Genomic DNA, 14894 nt, shown 5'->3' with positions numbered 1-14894 from the left:
AATGACCTCAGGTATGTCGTCTTGGAAGGTTGAGTTAAGTGAACATGTTGCGATTAATTTTCGTTCTCTGTGCCCTATAGTATGAGAAAGCATATCACAAGTGTGGGAACTTATAATTTCATATCCAAAGACTCCGTCTATTGGAGTGATGCAATTCCAGGATAACCCACGACCCAAGTCCCCAGTTGCAAATTTTCTTTTGATATTTTCATTGAGTACGTACAGTTTGGATATGCTACGCCACCAAAGAACTAAGTTATCCCTCTTACGTACATTTTTTAACTTTGAACTTTGAAAAACCATTCATTAAATAATTTTGAAACTTTTCATTTCATAATCACCACGGATCAATTCCTATCTGATTCCTTGCAGTAGGAAAATAAATTGCGTGCGAAAACTTTCATTTTTTTTTATTTATAAAGAAAACTTTTTAAATATAGTTTGATTAAGCTTATTGTTGCCTTATTATCAACTAGAAACCAATTGTTTGTTAATATTTTCTTTCAATAATGTATACAAGAATGCTATACGCTCTCGATTCTGATTGGTAAATGCTTAAAAATATCTATTTTTCGCTAAAATCCGAAAAAACAATAACCCTAACGAATAAAAGATACGGTTAAAAGATAAGTAACATAAGAAAAAAGAAAAAAGGCGAGAAAAAACCATATCGTTTGAGCTAATCTTAAATGTTGGTTGCACTTTGCGTCGTACTTTTGGGATCGTTTGTTATTTTCTTTTTTTTTCTCTCTCTCGGTCTCTTGTCAAACAGTTTTAAAATAAAGAAACTAACTCCATGCACCATTTCCAAACAACGTGATGCGAGGAAGAATTCAATAAGTTAAAAATCAACTATTCGACGACGGGCACCTCACTCCATGCTGGATGGGTGGGCAACCTTCGACGTAACGCTAAAGCGTTACGTGCTGAGGATTGAATAGTGATAGATTTTGTTCGCGATGTTACTAATAATTTTATCGCGCAATTTCGAAGGATTGTTTGGTGCAACGTAACGTCACTGCACATGGTATGGTGTATATTACAGCTGGAACTGATGCAGCGAGCTGTGGTAGTCTGGCCGCATACCGTGTCCGTAGCGACTAGCAGCTCGGCTGGACAGAGTGTCGGTACCGTTCATATGATGCGCCCTAGAAAAAGAATATGCATAAACGTTAGTATTCATGAGTTACTTGGGTTGGGTGGAACAGTATAAGAGGCGAATTGAATTGGAATAATTTTTTCCAGAACTCAAGTTTTATAATTTTACAGACATTTTGAGAAACTGAACAGATTTCTATCAAATATGTCATATCAAATGGTACTCTACAGACCTTTAGATACCGTTTTTCTGGTTTAACGTGCGTTGTTTTGTTCGGTATCTAGCATGTACATTCGGCTACAATAATTATGACAAAAACTATTTATGTTTTTTTAATTGGGATCAGGTGTGCGACATATGCCCACATAACCTTATATAACAATCTGATTTTTGAAGAGAAGTCTCATTTTACAAGGTGAATCGAGAAAAGAATGAAAAAAAGCTCTAATTGTAATGTACATAAAAACATATAATTTTCTTTTATGCTTTCCAAACGCGTTGGCAATTGTTTTCGGTTGAGGAGTCTGATTTACGTTAAATGATTTACAATGGTACTTATCACTCATTTCAACAAATCGCAGTTTTTACTTAGACATCCAACCATATCCGCCGTTTAAAACCATCAAAGATTGTTATGTTGTATAAAAAATAAATTACTTTTGACATCATGTGTGCAAATTCTATTATTTGAAAATAAGAATTGACAGTTGAGCCTTTTTATAATAACAAAAATTTCTTTTAAAAAGAATAATTATTCATTACGTTAGAAAGGTATCGCAATCACTTCCTAATGACTTATAGCTGACTTATGAGATAATTTTATTTCCTATTATTAAGCTATTTCCGAGTTCTAAATTCATAAAAAAGTTCTTCAAACGTTCGTTTTTAGTTTACTTTAAACATTGAAAAATAAAAAAATTAATAAAATATAACAATTCAAAATTCATGAAAAAATTAATAATTATGCGCTCGTGTTGTTCCACCCAAATGCTGAACAAATAATTTGGATGATCGAACAAATAATCGAGTACTCTCACAAAACGAAAATTACAAGAAAAACAATTCTAGAAAAATCGTAAATTAGTAAATTTCTAGTTCAAAGTTTATAGATGAGAATTACATTTTGCAAAGTGTATGCAGCTACACATTTTAATCTTTCAAATCGTTTTCATTTAACTTATTTTCCCCGCACACTCCACTTATGAAAGCTATGATAGCCTCTGGAACAACATTGGGAATTCATTTTCCTCTATCTTACATGTGTGGCGGCGCAACCAGGAGCACTGGTTGAAGGTTTAACGACTTCCTCGAGCCGGCGATGCTAACGGCGTCCGTCACGTAGGCATTGTTAATTTCCCCTAAAAATATAGAAAATACGATGATCAACTGAATTGTGAGGAACGATATCACCCGACCTTCCCAACCTTTATACGTACTGCTTTGATACTGCGGTTCCGGTTGCAAGCGGACGTGTCGCGTAGCGAGAATGAAGGACAACGTGGCGAGGATGAACCCATCGATACATGCTAAAAAGATGCAAACAAACTCGGCCTCGTGAAGCGATTTGTTGGTGGTAAACGGTGTGAGTCAAATCTTACCGATTATTGCCAATGGGTACGCCCAGCGCAAACTGCACAAACCAACCTCGAAACGGTTCGACTCGGGGCCGCAAATCTTGCGGAACTCGTCCGAGTTCCACCCGAACGGGAACGAAACACAAGCAATCACCATGCAGAGGGCTGAAAAAGATAATAAATTAAAAATGTTATCAGCAAAGTTTTGAGATAGAAAAGACATAAGAATCTAAGAACTGTTAATGTTATAGGAATCCAGAGTAAATTCATTCGGAAAAAAGCTTACGCCTAGAGCATTCAATCGAAAGGGTAGAACTGCATCCCTCAATATTAAAACTCATCCGTGTGGTTCCCCGCGGGGCTATTACTTCATACCGATGCACCCCCACCCTCAGCCCTAGACAAGCACTGTATTCCCAAGGCACTCGTGCTGGCAAACGAAGCACTGCCATTCTACCGATTTATGGACCGAATGATGCACGCTCCCGTAAATGTAACAACTGAACACATCGTGGCTTCGGGTTGGTACATCCGAGGAAACAATGCCACAGATTGTGAAACCATCAGATTAAAAACCTCAGTAAAACACATGACGCAGTTCCATTCGGCCACCAGTTTTTAGTGATCCACAAGAGTTATTTCACCTGTCCGCCAAGGGATTCTGCACACACATAATGGCCCCCGGGTTTGCACCATTAAAGCTCAACCGCAGCGCAAACGCACCTGATGACGAGTGCGATAGTGGCGGGAAGGAAAATTTGCATACATTACATTTATGGCTCTTTCTTCTTGCACGCCGACGCCTACCGTACATCCATCCGGTCCGAGGCGGGACAAACTCAGTGGCCCTCAGTGGGAATCTCAATGGCGTGCTCAAGGTTCCACCGCATTAGTTTCCCCCCGCCAATTCCACATGTGTTACCACATTCCGACCATCGCGGGTTATAAAATAAAATAAAAACCTCAAGTTACACACGACAAATTAGTACCGCACCGTTCGCAGACTTGCAAGTGCCGCAACTCAAACGAGAATATCACAAATTGTACGCCACGGCGCTGGCGAGTAAATAAAAAGACACCGCATGTTTTCTTCCGGAAACGGTCACTTTCCGGAGCGTGCAGTCAACTCGTTTGCGCATCATCCGTTGGAATGGCATTTAGAGAAAAGCAAAGCAGGGAAATAAAAACACTCAGCCAAAAATTAACCGGCCGTCATCACGTTGAAACTCTTTCTTTCGCAACCACTTTTCTTCCAACGCATAATGGACCCTTGTACAAATACGCAGATTTCTTCGCTTAATGGAGATTTGATTAGCGAAGTGCACGGGAGCGGAACCGTTAAGTTTCTTTCTCTTTATTTTTAAGTATCATTTACAATTGCCACCGCTCATCAAACTATCACTTTTGCATCATCTTTAATTTGGGTGCCCCGTTCCGGTTGATGTGAGAAACCAAATTCCACGCCTCATTCGGTTTAGCACTTATTTTACGTATTTCCTGTAAAACAAACTGTACAAATTGGGCAAATGACGGTGCCTTCGCCGTGTTAGTACAGCATCGTGACAAAAACCTTTTAAAGAATTAATGCATGGACCGCGGAGAAAAAAACGGAACGAAAATGTAAACAAGCTATCGAACTATAAATCTTCATTCTTTTTTATATATTAGTTGGAATTTATGATTTTCCCATACCGCTTTTTTGCGGCTATTGTTCGTGACAGTATTGGTAACTTTCGCTACATATTTGCAAACTTTCGCAAGAGTTTAAATCTTAAAAATATTTCTTAAATGTGATCAACAGTGCAAATATCATCTAAAATCAATACCAAACTGACCTTAAATATTGTTTTCTATGAACAGATAGATTTGTGAGCAAATTTAACTTATTTAACTTTGAGCCCATACTGTCATTAGTATTATGCAGTGATTCGTCACGATTTGATTGCAAGTGTACGGTATTTATCGTTTTAAAAATTGATAAAATATAGAACTATACTCCGGGATCAAAAACACATAGTTTTAAAATACTAGTGAGTAGTAAGTAATGATTGTTTGATTTTGAACATGTGCCACATGTACAGCAGACATTGGCGGAAAGGGAAAAACTGATCAAACATTTGTTAATTTCTCGAAGACCCATGGACACCGAATGGAACCAAAATTTTGCACTTCTGTTCTAGCAGGCTTTCGTGATGTATTCAAGCCAACGTCTAGGCATTTTGGGTTGAAATCATTATAGTATTAAAAAAATGTATAGTCATTTCTACCAACAAAAAAAATATAACTAGTAAGTGTTTCTTATGCAAAAACTTTTCCGAAACGATTGGCACTCTCCATTTTTAAAAATCACCGCAATCAACTGTAACAATTATTACACATCATTCTCATTTCTTAGAGTCGCTTACATCAGGCATCTTTCGTCAAAATTATCTTATAAGTACTGGATCGAGTTCAGCGTCCGCCACCAGAGGAAGGATACGCAATCGGTAACGACTGAAAATGCCAAACTAATGCACCCGTGAAGCCTGAAATCTCATTCACCATTTACCCGGCAAGACTGGGTCAACCAGCGAAAGTAAATAAAGGCCGAAATTGTAACCGTAACGACGGCATCGGCTCAAATCACCCACCCGGTCAGTCATATTGCTCCCAAATGAGGGGGCAGTAAAATGGCAAAATGGTGGCACGTAATTTTCGGGCACGCAGCTGTAAAAAGTGCGTGTGCGAGAGGATGTTTGCCATAAATCCGAACTCACGATCAATCAACAAATGCCATACCTTCGCTTTGCAGATGATGATGAACGCGTAACGCAACCAATGTAATCATGTTTCAATTTTTATTGACTGTACAACCAATCCGAGGTAGAAAGAAATTAAAGTGGTAATGAGTTTTGAGAAACATTCATTGCACCTATGGTTGCATGCAGCGCTTCCATTTTATTGGAAAAACTCACTGCTGGTCGTCGCTAAGAACGCTAAGATGTCCAACTAGCGGTGATCGCCATTGCTCGTCCAGTTGGGAGATTATTTTACTTTCAAATCAACTTTCACTAACAAAAAATCCATACTGCAAAACACTCCTACCCAGCACGACATTGTGTCGCAAAGTGAAGTCAACAAACTTGGACATCGACTGGAAACTTGTTTTTCCCCGGTCGGTTTCGCGATCTTCAGCGGCGGACGGCCGAGATAAAGGTCAGTGCCGAACGGGCGGAAATTGGAAATCTAGATCGACCACTTCGCTTTGCGGCATTAGGAAGAGAGTCGTAGTAAGACGCACCAAACTGGTTTGGAATCACTTTTCCTGTCGATGAAGAAAGCTACTTTTCCCCGCGTGTGCTTTCATTTTCCATTCGATCGATTTGCTGGAAAAACTGTCCACTCTCGCATGCAAACCCGTGCGACAACAGTCGAGTGAAAAAGTGATCAAAACAGGGATCATCGCCCAAACACCCGGTTGTGTTCCAGGGCACAGCATAGTGGCAATGACCTACTTCCAGTGTGGGTAGACTGTCTGCTTTCTTCGACCGGACATTCCAACCCAGAGGTACAGGGAAGGCCATCGAGAGCACGTTCACTCCCTTTCGGGGTGTGCGAGAATCGATCATTTCTCTTTCTTCCGGCCCGGTCGGAGCTTTCTCCGGGTACCTCCGTCTCAAGGGACCAACGCCGGAGCCATTTACCGGAGTTGGAAAACCGGTTTACCGGCCGGTCCAGAAGGCAGCGATGCTTTCGATGATGACGATTTCCAAACCCTGCCTCTTAATGTGCTCCACCATCTCGACGACCTAATCAGCATCATCGCCATCATCGCCAACAACATCATCACCATCGGCCTTCGCATCGGATTGAAGTGAAGGGAAACAACGGAAAAGCAGCTGCATCGAGTGCAGTTTTGCTGGCGAAAAGGTGGCCAGAAGCCGCGAAGGTTGATAGCGCAGAAAAACCGGATTAGACACACCAATTCCGTTTCGAACATGGAGGTCTTGTTTATCCACTAACGATAAGTGAACATGAAAATGCCTTCACCCAACACTCTCGCCACGTTTGATGGGCAGATTGGGTAGGATAGCTTCACATCGAGTGGACTCCTTTCGGAGTCGCGTTTAAGTGCCTCATCTTGCCACTACTAAAGTAATCTATCTTTCCAGTCTCCGATTGAACTATTAATCCCAGTTTCCACGCGATCTGTAGAGCGCACGCTTAACCGAGATGATTTTCCGGTTGGTTGTGAACCGTTTCCATTGCTTCCGCTTTTGCGCGCGCTATTACTGAGCGATGGCCGATCGCTGCCTTATGGGGCTTTTACTTACAATTACGGCTTTTAATTACAATTTCTTCTCACTAACGAACGCAATGAGGAAGATGGTGGTCGGTTCTCGTGCGTACAGCTCGTGTACGAACCGACCCTTTATTCCCATCGATTATCGAGTGGATGTTTTCGTAAGTTGAGCGAAGTCTCGCTGGGGCGAACATTTCCCTCCGAATTCCTGTCGAAATTCCACACTCCACTACAACTACTCGATGGCTACTCGATGTGTTCAGTCGATGGAAGCACACTAAGATGGCTTAGTTTCCTTTGTCCTACCAAGCTCCGCACTTTTCATCCTCCATGCTTACCGGAAAGCATCTGCATCCAGCCACAAATGTGAAAGACGGTCGTTGACTTCATGAACACCATCAGCAGGAGGCAGCAGATCGCCAGCACGGAAGTGGCCACGGCGAGGCCACAAAATACGGTCGCCACCTGAAAAGAAGATGGAGGAAAAACACCGAAGGGTTATCTTCCGCTCAACGAAACGAGGCCAACCGTGTTGGGCTTCCGCGGGTGGTAGTGTGTCAGTGACATTTTTCCCCCGGGAGAACTAGTCTTGGGGGTGTCTGCTAATAAAAACGTCACATCTAGCGCCCCGTTTTTTTGTATTTCTGGAGCGCTAACGGGTTTTCTTTCGGGGAAAACTTCCGCAATCCGGGGGTTCTATTTAGCTTTCAAAGTCAATTAAAACTCACCTGAAACGCGATCGACTGCATTTCCAGAAGCTCTTCCAGTTTGCCACTACAGCTGTCGTTGAGATCATCTTTCTGACAAATCTGCCACAGGCCAAGCCGGCCCCCGGCGTCCGAGTCTGCATCGCCAACCCATTCTGGAAAAAACAAGAAAATGAAACCCATTATGCTTATTTGTCATGCTTATTTTCGTGCTTAATATCAAGTTCAATGCAGCGGCGTATTGAACGAGGCCCGGACCTTCAACGGTCAAGTTCGTAAAATTTATACTTAAACAAATATTCTACAGAATTCGTCGATTTTCTTTAACGAGCAACAAGTAATAAATAGGAATCGGTCAATTATGGTTAATTTTATTGCATCTTTAAAACAATAATGCTAAGAGCCATAGCGAAATAATTAAAAGAAGGTCTGGTATAGAATTATATTAATTGAAGAGTAACAGCAGTAAAAAGATTTTTTAAATTATCAATCAGAAACAAGCATGTCATTGCAAGTTTGCAAAACAACAAGATTTTTAAATACATCAAGCAAAGGATTAAAATAATGAGTTGAAAAACTCAACCAGTTAAAATACAAGCAATGATTTTTTTTACATTTCCTGTTAGATGTTGCCATACATTTTCAAACTTCGAGGAGTCCACGTATTGATTGCAGGACAAAAGTAATATCTAACATTGATTGCGTTAAAAAGCATATAAACAAGAAGAACATTTATTATTTTTTACAGTATTGCGTAGGGACCCCGATTAGTGTAAATCCGCTACTGGTTCAATGATGATTATTTAAACTTACAATTGCTTGCAATGTAAAAAATCTATTAAAAAAAGAAGAAATCCGAATAAAATTTACTAGATTTGGTAACATGCAAAATGCAAAAAGATGGAAATGAGCTAACAAATTACACGTGACAGAACTGATATTATAAATGTGTAAAACGAACGGGTTCGAATAAAAAAATATGTTGAGGCTCATTTAAATACTATTTGTCTACTAGAACGAAAAAACTAGAGTGTTTCAATTATCACCTGGTGCAACTACAAAATGTGTTTTATAAGTTTTAAAATCTGTTACATATGCTTCGCTTGATAGGGCTTTTATGTTGCAAGCGTGCAAATCAGAGCACCACTCGAAACGGAGGTGAAGCAAATGTTCCTCTCGTGCCACATTACAACCACAGGCAAATCCATTCGCTGCGCAGTTTAAACCCGGTGTGTCAATGGAACCAATTACGTCGTCGGCCAGAAAGTGAGCAGAACGAACGTAGCTTGAGCACTTCCTGCATTGCATCCTTCACGGGTTGCGGGCTCCGCGGAAAACCGAGCCGAGATCGAGCTTGACATGCCGACGTGCGCGCCCAGAAATCATCCACCCGGTTGGATAACTCTCGCCGGCACATTACAGCCAGCTAAGCCGTGGGCTGAAGCCAAAATGTTCAATCTCATTTTGCACGTCAAGAAAAAACCCCTTTGATTTTCCACGGTGGCGTTTACCTTTTTTTTTACCCCCAAAGGCAGTGGCAAAAATAAACACAACCAATTGATTGCCACCGATCAGTGCATTCTGGTTATGGTTTCCTCTTTCTCTTCTTGGAAGTGGTTGCGGGAGCATGAGACCTTTCTTATGCGCTAGTTTAAATCATTTTCCTGGACCCATTTCCCCGTTCCTTGTGCGCGAAAACTCTTGCAATTCTGTGCGCGGGAATAAAAACTCACATCCACTCGAAGGCAATAATAAGCTTCAAACTCTCACCTTTTGTTCGGTAAACCCAAGGTAAAAGTAATGCTACAGATGAAAGGCCACACCGAGATCGGGCGGAAAAAAGGCAGAAAATGTTGGCTTCTTGTTCCTCCAGCCCAGCCTCCAACGACGCAAATCATCCGGCCGAAGCCATAATGCTTAAACCAACAAATTGTTCCGCGAGCATTACATTGCGTGGCAGAGGTTGCATAAAGCAGTCGACCACAAGGCGGTCAAAAGGGGTTTGTCGTTGCCGTTTCGGCCGCTAGCCCCTGGCAGAAAAGTGCTGCTAGTTGTGTAAGTATGACACTCATACCCTTTTGACTGATCGATAAATCATAAAAAAATCGATTAAATTTATTGCATACGATTTTCTGATGAAAAACACATAATTTATAATGTGCATGCGCTAGTGTCGGTGACCGAAAACTGCACGTGCCCAGGCATAACCGGAAAATTGTGTAGGTTTCTTTACAGACTGCTCTTATGGGGGTTAAACAAAACATAACAAACAATTTAAAAATTTAAAACTATTTAAAAGCTATGGAAATGAGTAAAAGAAATGAAAATATCCATGTTGGCAATAGACTCTTAGAAAAATTGCGCTACTCGAACCAGATAAACACAACTTCCCCAGAACATAAGACGCTGGATTAATACAACCTTGGCCAAATGATGACTATTTATGTTTTCATAATATGATTCATGTTTTTCATTCATGAAGCTGTTCGTTCTGATGCATTTTCAGATCGAAATTTCACTATTTGGGGACACATTTTGTACCTTAAACTTCACATCCCAGTGCATTTATGATCATTCATTAAAAACATGTTCTGCCCCGAGTGTTTAATAAAGCATATGCATCGTCAACAGCAAACCTCATGTTATTTGAGGGACGCACAGACGGCACAGAGAATGTTAAATTAAGAGTTCTCTATTTTTTAAATTTCCATCTGCCGTAGCATCTGCAGACAAATATTCTGCAAATCAAGAACGATACCGTAACGCAATAAATTACCTTTTGTTATCAAAATTAGGTGCACCGAATCGCAAAATGCCCTGCAGGTAAATTCGTATCCTAAAAATTGCCAATAATAAGGCTTTTCGGTAACCGTTCATCGTCTAACGATTGGGAAATGTATGTTGATTGAGCCGAACAGTGCCAAACGATCCAGCACAGTTACATTTGATCGGCGTCGATGATCGGATCTGCTTTCCCCATCTTCAATGGAGCATCAGTTTTTTGCAAAACTGTTAAAAAAAACAGGAATCCAAAATAAGGAAAAAAGAAACATTTCCAACAATACCTTCGAATCGTTTCCAATTTCGCTTATCATCAGCATGTGGAGCAACGGATTGTTATGATTAATTATCACCGTGCGTGACCTCCTCGGCTCACCGTAACGCGGTAACGAGTTAGATAACTGCTTCTGCCCTCGAAAAATTTCCCTGACCGAAACCGTAAACACAATCAGCTATCGGCCCGAAGTTCAGCGCGATGATGAACCGCCGCGAAATCGTGCGATAAATCATAGCAATATGCAAATCATCCGAGCGGCCTTAAGAGGTGAGAAAGCAAGACCGTCCAAAAATCCCGCACAAAGTGGTAAAAGAAGAAATTTAGACAATTATTCCGCCAGAGCAGCACGGTGTCACGCGGGGTTGCCTTCATTTCCTGCTACCCCGGGCTGGCTAGCTTCATTTTTCTTTCCGCATTTTCCTTACAGCCAAAGCTCAAACCCGCAAATTAACTTCGCCAGTGAACAATGCAATCGATTCAATTCGTCTTAATCAGACGACGAATTATCATCAGCTGGGAGACGGGCGCACAGTGCAGGTGCAGTCGGTGCGGGTAAATTGAACTGAACATAAAATTTCGCTAGCAGATTTATGATTATTAACACGAGCCAACCAGCGCCGGAAACATGCGGAGAAAAAGGAAAGCTTTTACTTTCCGGCCTCCGATATTTTATTGCATCATAAGCCGCCACGTAGGAAGCGAGGGGGGAGGGTAGGAAGGGTTCGGAGCGGTACTCCGCGCGGCGCCGATATGATCATTATGGTTATTATGATTAATTTAAGCATTATTTAAGCATTGCTACATACTTCCAACGCACAGCGGGTTCGTCGCTGCCTGCGCGCGCTGTGAACGGCGTTGAAGTCTTTCGATCGAACGTCCGATGAAGAAGCTGTGTTAAAGCTTGGTGTTACCCACGAAAAGTGACCGGTTTTATTATGTTTATTAAAAAACAAAATGAATTGAATTAAGTTTTCTCTTCCTCGATCGCAAACGGTACTGACACACAAAGTCACAGATACAACCGGTTTTAATTAGCTTGCGAAAACCGTCCACCAATTGTCGCCCACCGTGTGGCGCCGCCCGTCTCCGCTCGCGGGAGGGAACCAAAGTGCAAGGCAACGGCACCTCGGAAACATTCGCCCGCTCGAGTCTGCATACCGCCGACTGCGATGCTACCACGTAAGGTAATGGTTGTTTGGAAACAACTTTTCAGCGCAAAAGGTCACCACGGCACGCTACCGAGCCGCCCGATGGTGTAGTAAATGGTAGTAATGGGTTGCCGTCGTTTTGAGGAGTGTGAACACTGCTTCTCCCATTGCGCATCGGCGCGAAAGAATGGAACACACTGAGGCTGTGAATTTTGTTTTGCCTTTTTTTCTTATAGTTGGGAACACTTTTGCAAAGCAACCCCCGTGGATTCGTTTTCCATCTGCGGATGGCGGAGTCGTATTTACATTTACGCTGACCCTTTCGGACGTTTGGACAAAGGGGTGGAATAGGGTTTCCTAAGAAAATTGCACCATATCACACACACACACACACACACTAACACACAGTGCGCTTATAGTATCCATTGTTCTGCCGCGAAAAGCAAAACGGGTTAAGAGTTTCCAAAGAATCTTAATGGTCGTGAAAAAGGAATATGATACTAGGTTTGTTCATTGCAATGGCTATTAAATGCCTCACAATGCGGAGTCTTCCAAACATAAGCAACAGATATGATAAATTTAAAAGCTCAGTGCATTTATTGAATTAACTTATCTTAATGGACCGTTTGTGTTTCTGTTTGCTTAAAAATTATTCAAACAGAACATTGAAAATCAGATTCATTTAAACGGGTTGTGTTGTACCAATAGGAAGGAGTTTTAAAAATCCAAAATTTTGAATTATGCCCAGAAGCATAAAATCGATATTTTAAAAGCTAAATAATATGATTTTTCGTTTTGTTAGAGCACTCGAACAACACTTTTTGCAAAACCTAACGTAACCTTACCATTACCATTGGGATTCATTGATTGCAAAACACGTTTGTAATCTTTTTCATCGTACTCACAACACTCCTGCACTGTACCTCATCTGCTAATACAATGCGTATTTTTCCATCTTTCTTTTTCAACTCATTTTTTTCAAATGAGTCAGTTTTAGGTTCTTACATTTCTTTAAAGTTCACTATCTTTATGATGCATTTCGAAAAAATATTTTAATTCCATCGAGCTCGGTTCAAGTAACTTAGATTTCTTCTTCCATTTCAACACCTTATGGTTGTCCATTTTCATTATACCAATTTCTTGTTGATTTAATTTTTTTTGTGTATTGTGTTCAATGTTTGTATTATTTTTTGTCATTTGAATTTTATTTTTGTCTCTATTACTACATTTACACCGACAACAAATTTTGAAAGAAAACAACACGAACAAACCAAAGGATCTAAAGTAATAAGAGCAAAAATCAAATTTAAAAGAGACAAATCATCATGCAAAACCCTATCCTTTGAAACTAAAAACCTGAAAGAAAAGAATTATTCATAAAAATTACGATATTTCATATTTATTGTCATGTCCTAACTAAACATATTTGTCATGTCCTAACTAAACATGGAAGATCGCTGACGATGAACGTTGAGTTCAAGCAAGCATATGCTTTTTCTTCTTTATTTGCGGCGGTATGTGTTGAAACAAGGTCACATTTCACCGTGCAAATTGTGCAGAACTAAGCGTTCAGTTTTTTACCAAGCGATAAACACAACAAGGAAAGTCCATGTTTTTCGTGCTTATGCAATGCAAACCCAAATGTGCTCGCTTTTGCTCAGGGCAGACGTTTAAAACAGGTCATATGGTCACGTGCAAGACATTTTCGCTTGAATTTGAAACAACTGTGACAGAGAGTGAGCTTTCTGATCGTTACTTCCATCCGGACGAATGTTGCATAAATCCCTCTAATTATCGGCATTTTGGCTCATGAATTCGCACCTCGCTGGGCATTCCCATAAACTCACCTGGCGTTACGAATGCGACGACACTGATGATCGCGTAGCAAATGCTGAAGATCGCCCACAGAACCGCAATCGCTTTCGAGTTTCGAATGTAGTTCGTCGCGTACATGTGGCTCGAGTCGACATACTCAATTTTCGTTCCCATCGTGCGCCCGTCTTACGCTTCACTACCTTGTGTATTCCCAGAGATTCCCGATTGCGATCGCTACGTCTGTTCGGGGTTTTCACCAGCCTACTGAAAGCACACTTTTTTCGCGCACTAAATACACGTTGCACGCGGACACTTCTCTTTTTTGCTGCGTCAGCAGAAGGAATAAATTTTCACTCGCACTATTTCCTAACCACCGCGTGCTGCCGGACACTGCGAAACACTGACACCACGAACGGACGAATCGCGGGCGACGATGGCAACGGGACGGCCACGGGTATTCCTGTTGAAATAAAATCGGTAGCATCAGTAAGACGACGACTGTTTTGCGCGTTTTTTTTCCTTTGCCAATCCCGTTCATTGACGTCTTCGTATTTCGATCCCATTTCACTCGCGGTATGCTTTTTTCAGGGAGCTCATGTTTTTGGTTTCATTCGAACGGCTTCATCGTAAAGCCGTTGTGAACAAAGCGTAGCTTTAAGAAAACTTTGAAGATGCCTTTGAAACAAAAGATGGCAAACTGGGCTCGTGTTGCACAGCTTTCGTTACACTGCTGATGATGCCGGTGATGATGGTGATGTTGTTGATGATGCTGACACCTACCAGCATCGCTTCGCCAAATATCACATGTTGTAAATTATACTCACTTAACACCCCCATCCGTTGGCTTCTTTACTATTTCCTCGAACATCAGTTTCGGACCACCGTTGACTAATTCGCCACACACAGAGCGTGTTTATGCGATTTATTTTTCATTTCCCCCAAAAAATGGATAGGACCGGTTCCCGATTGGAAAACAAATAATTTTCGAACGCCAATTTGAACGCCTTGCAATGGAGGAGAGGAAGTGTTTGAAATATGTGCTCCAAACTTATTCGATAGTGTAAACACTTTCCAAAATGAAATTTTTCTCTAAATTAACAAAACGATCCCAATCTGCTTTCTTTCACCTACGCGTCTCACGTGGAAAAAAAGATTATTTTTCGATTGTTTTGTTACAGCAAACCTTTACCTACGTTTAACATGCTCAACAT

At 41.1% G+C, this 14894-nt stretch overlaps 1 protein-coding gene across 1 annotated transcript; it reads right to left on the bottom strand.

Moving 5' to 3' along the window:
• Positions 1–751: 751 nt before the first annotated feature.
• LOC131264111 (LHFPL tetraspan subfamily member 3 protein) lies at positions 752–13857 on the bottom strand. The gene is made up of 7 exons (XM_058266400.1): positions 13716–13857; positions 7684–7817; positions 7294–7420; positions 2698–2838; positions 2524–2625; positions 2358–2457; positions 752–1148 (listed from the first exon to the last, which is right to left on the bottom strand). The coding sequence occupies exons 1-7, from the start codon at positions 13855–13857 to the stop codon at positions 1040–1042; spliced, it is 855 nt and encodes a 284-aa protein (XP_058122383.1). The 3' UTR covers positions 752–1039.
• Positions 13858–14894: the final 1037 nt, after the last annotated feature.

Source organism: Anopheles coustani, chromosome 2 (genome assembly GCF_943734705.1).
Source record: "Anopheles coustani chromosome 2, idAnoCousDA_361_x.2, whole genome shotgun sequence".
Classification (NCBI taxonomy): Eukaryota; Metazoa; Arthropoda; class Insecta; order Diptera; family Culicidae; genus Anopheles; species Anopheles coustani.
This window is presented reverse-complemented; position numbering and strand designations above follow the sequence as displayed.

Bases quoted from the DNA above. Each gene is read 5' to 3' on its own strand.
- LOC131264111 (XM_058266400.1), bottom strand. From the start codon at position 13,857: ATGGGAACGAAAATTGAGTATGTCGACTCGAGCCACATGTACGCGACG. The intron at 2,839-7,293 runs GTAAGCATGGAG...TATCTTTTTCAG, and splicing joins CTGGATGCAGATGCTTTCCG to CCCTCTGCATGGTGATTGCT. The intron at 2,626-2,697 runs GTAAGATTTGAC...GCATCTTTTTAG, and splicing joins GTACCCATTGGCAATAATCG to CATGTATCGATGGGTTCATC.